Genomic DNA, 7196 nt, shown 5'->3' on the forward strand with positions numbered 1-7196 from the left:
AAATAGTCACGAATGATTACGATCAATTACGTTAACATGTAATTCTGCGCCACAGCTAGTCACGGGGTGGCACCACCCCCTTTGAAAAGTTGACGCAACTGCATCAAAATTTAGCGTTTCAGCTCGCCACTGCAAGTGTGGATATTTTAATAACAACTTTAAAATTTTATATCGGTATTGTGTAATTATATTTAAATTTTTTTCTTGAGTAATATAATAGTTTATGAGGTAAATTTGGATTTTTTTCAATTTTAAGTGTCTGGCTTTTCCTTTTTTTGTATTCTGTATTTCTTTGCCACCTAATTTCATTGCTTTCAGACATTTAAAATTTAAAAAAAAATTATGATTGGTAATTGTCATAAATGTCTAAATGGTGATTATTGTAATTTGTAGTGCGTTAACAAACTGTCCACTGACCACAATATAGTAGGTAATGACTAATGAGTAACTGATGCGTGTATAATAATAATCAGGGTTGGAATTTGTATAGCACTTAAAATTGCATAAATATGCATTATGCACTATAATATAACTTTTAACTTCACTAGTTATGGAATAAAAACAACAACATTTTCAAAATTAGTATGACTGTATATGTTATGTGTATATCTATTATTATTAAAAATATATACGAATGTTCCATGTAATATAATATATAAACATATTTTAACATTAATAATATGTTAAGTCACTGATGGACAAATTAATTTATTGCGAAAAAATGTTATAAAGAATCTAGATAATATATGAATGCCGCATATAAAATATTTTTAAATTTTTCCGCCAGCGGAAAGAGCCTATACTAACTACTAAGCTCCCCGTTAAACACGCCTCTGCGTATAACATTTGTATTGTGTAATTATCGGCGTTTATGTTTTTAGACGAAATCGGAAAGATTAGATTATTAATAAATAAATGTATTATCGATACAGCGACGACGAAATCGCCGAGAGCCGACAGTAAAGTCGCTGGTCTTGGTATTTTTCGTCAGTCGTATTGATAATATTTATTTTTTAATGATTCGACCAACGATACTGAGTATTGTAGTAAGTACTGAGTAGGAAAGTAATTGAAAACAATGAATTGCTGTTAACCATCGCAACTAGCAAGTCTAATAAATTAATAATAACATGTATTATAGCCATAGATGCGTACCTATATATTAATATTATATAATAATATAAACATATAACATATTTTTCATTCAGGTAATCTTTTACAGTACCCAATCAAAACGTATTTGTCGATGTTATTAACAAATAATAAGTCTTTATGTAATAGTATATTGTGTGGCAAGGGCGGGAAATGGCCTTCCCGCGCGAGCCACACATACTATTTTTTGTCACGCCCCTGCGTTCATGGAAAAGGTTATGCAGGGATCTATGCAACAATTATAGACTATTCTACAAAATATGTTTAAATGTTAATGCATCATGCAAGGAGGTTATACTATAAATTTAAGATGTAACCAAAAGTTTATGTTTTGGAAGGACCGTATACATTTTAGGTATACATTTTAGTTTCTGGTTGTGCAGGGGATACGCGCCCGGCAGCCGGCACTTTTGGGGATTTCCTCTTTTCCGCCCGGTACTTTTGGGGATTTCCTCTTTTCCGCCCGCTGGACGGAAAAAGGTTGCTTTCGAACGCTTCAACCATGGTCGAAAACCAAACTTTCGGTGCAGGCGTGACAAAAAAATATTTACAAAGTGGCCGGGGCTATGGGCATGGGGTACAAGGCACATCCATTAACCACAAGGTGGCCCTAACTTTTCACTAGGTGGCACTCATCCCACATTCCCACCTACTTTATATGTTAAAATATGCTTTGACTGTAGAAGATTTTTCAAATTTGAATTTATAGATAATAGCGAGATAGGTACTAAAAATATTAACTTATCGAAGGAAATATAAATGGGGATTGGAATCAGATAATCATTTTAGTTCAAATGGACAAAGTTGCTTTTCGATTTTATAAAACAAATTGTCGGACAAATTTTTATTTAAAATCTTTTCTAATACAATACCATCATAGGTACTTACATCTTACATGCACTATACGTCTATACTATTATACTATTCTCCTCCACTCCTTAACTAGTTAACTATGTCTTTACCTATGATATAGCCATATATGTATTAGTATATTATTAAGCACCAATATTTTATACAGACCAAAGTAACTGGTTTTTTTCATTAAATCAAATTATGCAGATATATATACCCTAATTTTATTTTAATACATAGGTACTTTTTTTTTCTTGTGGTATCGACTATACGTTGCCGGGACTTCTTGCGACTTACTTCCGCAACGCCGCCATCATTAATTAATTACATACAAATATTTATAGCCTTAGCCCGATGTACTTGAGCTCTAGTTCCGACTAGTGATGGGCACTATCCAGTCAAAACTATCGAACTATCCGGTAGTTTTATACTATCTAATTATTCGAATATTTTATAAACTATCGAATTCGGTCGATAATATCGAAAAATCACTCGATTGTTTTTTTTAACTCAATAGTCAAAACTAGTTGTTACCAGACGTCCAGACGTGTATTACTATTTACTACCGAATAAAAACTATCGGTATTTAAAACTTAAAACTAGTCGGTGCAAGACATGTGCAACTACCGAAAGAAAACTATCGAGTGTATTACTCGATAATTTTTCAAAAAAGTCGATGGTTAATAATATCTATTTAGTCGAAAAATCACTCGGTTGTTTTTTAAATTATTTATGACAATCGATTGTAGAAACTATTCGGTAGTGCCCATCACTAGTTCCGACCGCCCACTTCACGAACTGGCGTGCGCCCGCCACTTATGGTAGTCGCGTACCTACTACCTCAGTCGGTCTTCGCGGCCCGGCTCTAAAACACGCTGGCCTAGAGTCACGTATATGCTGCCTAATCCTCTCTTCCTCCTCATTCAAGGACAGTATCTCCACCACCATCTCCTCCACAACAGCCTGTATGTTTCTACTGCCTTGTCTAAGGCCGTGCCCTCACGGCAGGTTCTCGAACACGGGACCACAGATTATGCCCTGGATGACGGATGTCGTCCACCGTTAGTGGACATCCCAACCGAGCCTGCAGGTCTACCTTCATCCGGTCGAAATGAGGGCAGTGTAGCATGGTGTGCTCCGCCGTGCAATACATATATATATACATTAGTTTTTACCTATCCATTTTTAGAATACATTTCTGCGATACATAATATTTAATAAATATGCTAAAATCTGCTTATGATGATTTAATGCTAAAATAGTAGGCAAATGGCCGTTGGCGGATCTAGAATTTTTTTGCGAGGGGGGGGGGTGGCCCATTGTCTTTTTCCAAGTTTTACGACACAAATATTTAAAAACGGCTCAATAAATTAACCTAAATGCAAGGCCAATTGGGGAGGCGGGCCACTGGGTACCACTCTACTGTACAGTACCGTGTCGACTTTCATGTGGGCCACAGTAATAGTGTAATGGATGTGTTAAACCTAATTAAATTTAAATTTATACACATAGTAATAGTGGCCATAGTAATAGTGTAATGGATGTGTTAAACATATTTAAATTTAAATGTATACACATTTTTGTTTTTCCTGATTGATTTAATAATACAGGGAATTTTCTTTTTTGTCCTCGTAAAATAACTATCTTTAACCCATTTGGTACCAAAACCACCCTCAAAATTGAAAAATCCAATCATTTTTTCTAATATAATTTGTGTAGGTACACATAAAACATACAAAAAAAGAAAAACACACACAGATACCTACCCTTGTAAAATCGAAACATATTTATTGCTCCGCTCAGAATCTAAACAATATTTTATACAGTGGTTGTACGCTCACACAGGTGAGGCCGGGAGGGGGGCGTGATAATCTCCGCATGGCTTTTATTATTATATAAAAACTTGAAAATGTTGTTATATAAGTATATAACACTATATTATATTATATTATATTTTAAGACAACCCATAGAACATTTTTGTGTATATCACTGATTATATCTACCTATATAATATATTATAGTAATATAAAGTAAACTCAATAAAAAAATTATTAGGCCACTGTGTCGAGACTTATCAGACTATCCAAAGCTTGAATTGGAAACAAACAACAATGAGGGGGATGCTAAAAGTGTAAAATATTTGCGTACCTATACCTGATACTTGAATACTTGATGATTTATATGTCTATTGATTAGGAATTAGGATAATATAAGGGGATACGCTAAAATATGTTAACAATTTTAAGTAGTAGGTAGGTTATAGGTTTGTAATGTTTGTAGGTTTTAAAAATAATATTGTTGAATAATTATAATTCTTAGCATCGTCCTCTATTTTAATATTTGATTAGATAATCAATATGCATAGAAATTACTTTTTTTAAGGATAATAGTCTTTAAGAAACCAATTTAATGGAGTTTTTTTTTAAATGAGATAATTGACTTTATTAATGAAAAAATGCAATATCAAAATATCAAAATCAATAATTTTATGAACTAAAGCTAAATGTTCCTTCTTTGATTTATTATATGCAAATCTTGCGTGGCAAATATAACATACAAATTGAGGTTGTATTCCACATTCAAATTTAAGATGTCGCCAAAGCGAGCGTTTATTTTTGTATGATCTTCCACAGAAGTTAGAGCAAAAAAATCTTAGTTCATTTTGGTCTGAAAAAAATTGTATTAATACTATATTTATAAAATTAAAATAGTTTGTTAGCATAGGTAGCAATAATGTAATATTGTAACCTATGCATTTTTTTCACATTTTACACTTATCTTTTCACACATTTATAAACGTAGGTTGTTGTGACTATGTGAGTATAAATTATAAACTACTCTAGCTGTCTAGGTTAGGTCTTTGAGACTGGAGTCATCGGGACACCCAACCCTTCTTTTAGCATAAAACAGCTATAGTTCACGCTGTCACTGGTTGTTACATGAGTTAAGGGTTAAATTGATGGGTATAAGTGTATTTTAATCCAATAATAATGTAGGTAAGTAACTATATGAATAGAAATAAAGTTATAATGGAAAGCAAATAATAAGAGGTATTTATTTATTTTAGCATTTAAACATCGTCCTCTATTTTAATATTTGATTAGATAATCAATATACATAGAAATTATTTTTTTTTTTAAATGAGAAAATTTACTTTATTAATGAAAAAATGCAATATCAAAATATCAAAAATCAATAATTTTATGAACTAAAGCTAAATGTTCCTTCTTTGATTTATTATATGCAAATCTTGCGTGGCAAATATAACATACAAATTGAGGTTGTACTCCACATTCAAATTTAAGATGTCGGTTAATAGAACGTTTATATTTGTATGATCTTCCGCAGTGGTTAGGGCAATAAAATCTCGAATCCATTTCGTCTGAAAAAAAAAAAATAATTAATAAATTTTTTTTTGTATCTACAGTAAAATTGACACTGCTACTACACGGTCGCTGAACTGTTTTCGCAATGCTTGGCCCCCAACATGGATAGGTTTCCAAATGCAATTAATACTACCTACTTTTAAAATGAAAATATTTAGATTATTAGTATTGTAGATGGGCGGGACCCATTTCGCCCAAATTTTGTTTCTATATGATTCCCGTTTCGCCCAGAGTTGTTTACATCAGTTTAAAATTAAGTTGGCAATGATTATAATATTTTAATATTTGAGTATCATTTAACGTTATCCAGAAAACACCACGAGGAGGCGATACTCTTTGTTTTTTAAAAAAGAAATAAATTTAAAATTTAGTCAACAATATTTATAAAAACATATAATTAAAAAATCAAATTTACTCCACATTATTTATATAAACGTATAATTAAAAAACCAAATTTACTTCACAATAAAAATTGATTTTCTCGTTATGAATTCATTAAAAGTATGTGTAATAATTCTGAAAATAAAGTGTAGGTATTAATAAATATATTTTAGACGATTAAAATTGGTTTTATTATGTGTAGATTTTTACTGTGGTCTGTGAGGTAAATTTGATTTTTTAATAATACGTATTTATAAATATTGTGGATTAAATTTTAAATTTGTTAAATTCATTTCTTTTTTGGAAAACAAAGAGTATCGCTTCCTCGTGGTGTTTTCTGGATAACGCTGAATGATACTCAAATATTAAAATATTATAATCATTGCCAACTTAATTTTAAATTGGTGTAAACAGTAAACTACTCAAGGTGAAACAGGAATCATATATAGAAACAAAATTTGGGCGAAACGGGGAGGGTCATTTTTGGGCGAAACGAGCTACGCTCTTGTAGATACTACAAGTAGATGGAAACAGTATGCATCATAAATAAAGGTAATAAAATGTATTTAGATATATGTATATACAAGATATTATTTTATCGGTATAAATTAACAACTTACAAGACAATATGGATTCGTTATTATATGATTTATAGAATATGTGAAGAGTGTTTACCAGTAAATAACTAATATGAATCAGATCGATTAATTTTAGTTGGTAAGTACCTACGATATAATTATAATATTTTTTACTAATATTATATAAAATATTGTTTTTTTATATTATTTTATAGGTAAGCGTAATTATGACATTACAAATCGCGGAAGTTGTTATGACGCTATGATATAATATATAGAATATGTTACGTTTTGTTATCGCTCCAGAGCCATGAATATCGGGGATATCTATATGAAATGTTTTTGCGGAGCCTATTTAGGGAATATTATAGGTGTATTATTTCGGGGCCTCAGATCAAGAGTTAAATCTGAATTCAATGTGAAACCACTGTATACGATAAACGATTATGTGCGAAGTTAGTCAATATTTATATAATATATATTATTACATATTATATACTATATTACTGTCTACTATATAGTATAAGTAATGATAGATTGAACTAATTTTTGGCCAAAAGAAATCGCACAATATGCATGTTATACTATAGTAATATGATGATGTCATATATCCCCCCACACATTTTTACTATATATTTTTAATCATAAATTCATAAACACATTTTTAGCGGAATATGACTATTTAGAGCTTATTGCCTATATGACGTTATGATTATAGGTAGGTGTCTACCTATACAAAATTAAAAAAAAATTTAACTATTTTTAAAATACACCAAAAGTGAATATTCTGTGCAATAAATGTTAGGTATGCTTATATTATATATTAGTTATACAAACAAATGAATG

General features: G+C 31.0%; 1 protein-coding gene across 2 annotated transcripts in view; it reads right to left on the bottom strand.

Annotated features, from left to right (window-relative positions):
- Positions 1–4569: 4569 nt before the first annotated feature.
- Positions 4570–7196, bottom strand: part of LOC107882181 (zinc finger protein 586-like) — a 17563-nt gene continuing 14936 nt past the window's right edge. Inside the window, exon 2 of one of the 2 annotated variants that reach the window (XM_029489263.1) lies at positions 4570–5387. In XM_029489263.1, the coding sequence (XP_029345123.1) occupies positions 5191–5387 (197 nt within the window). In that variant the 3' untranslated portion in view covers positions 4570–5190. The remainder of the gene's footprint in view (positions 5388–7196) is intronic. The other variant, XR_001680073.2, reaches the window with a different exon arrangement.

This window comes from Acyrthosiphon pisum, chromosome A2 (assembly GCF_005508785.2).
Source record: "Acyrthosiphon pisum isolate AL4f chromosome A2, pea_aphid_22Mar2018_4r6ur, whole genome shotgun sequence".
NCBI lineage: Eukaryota > Metazoa > Arthropoda > Insecta > Hemiptera > Aphididae > Acyrthosiphon > Acyrthosiphon pisum.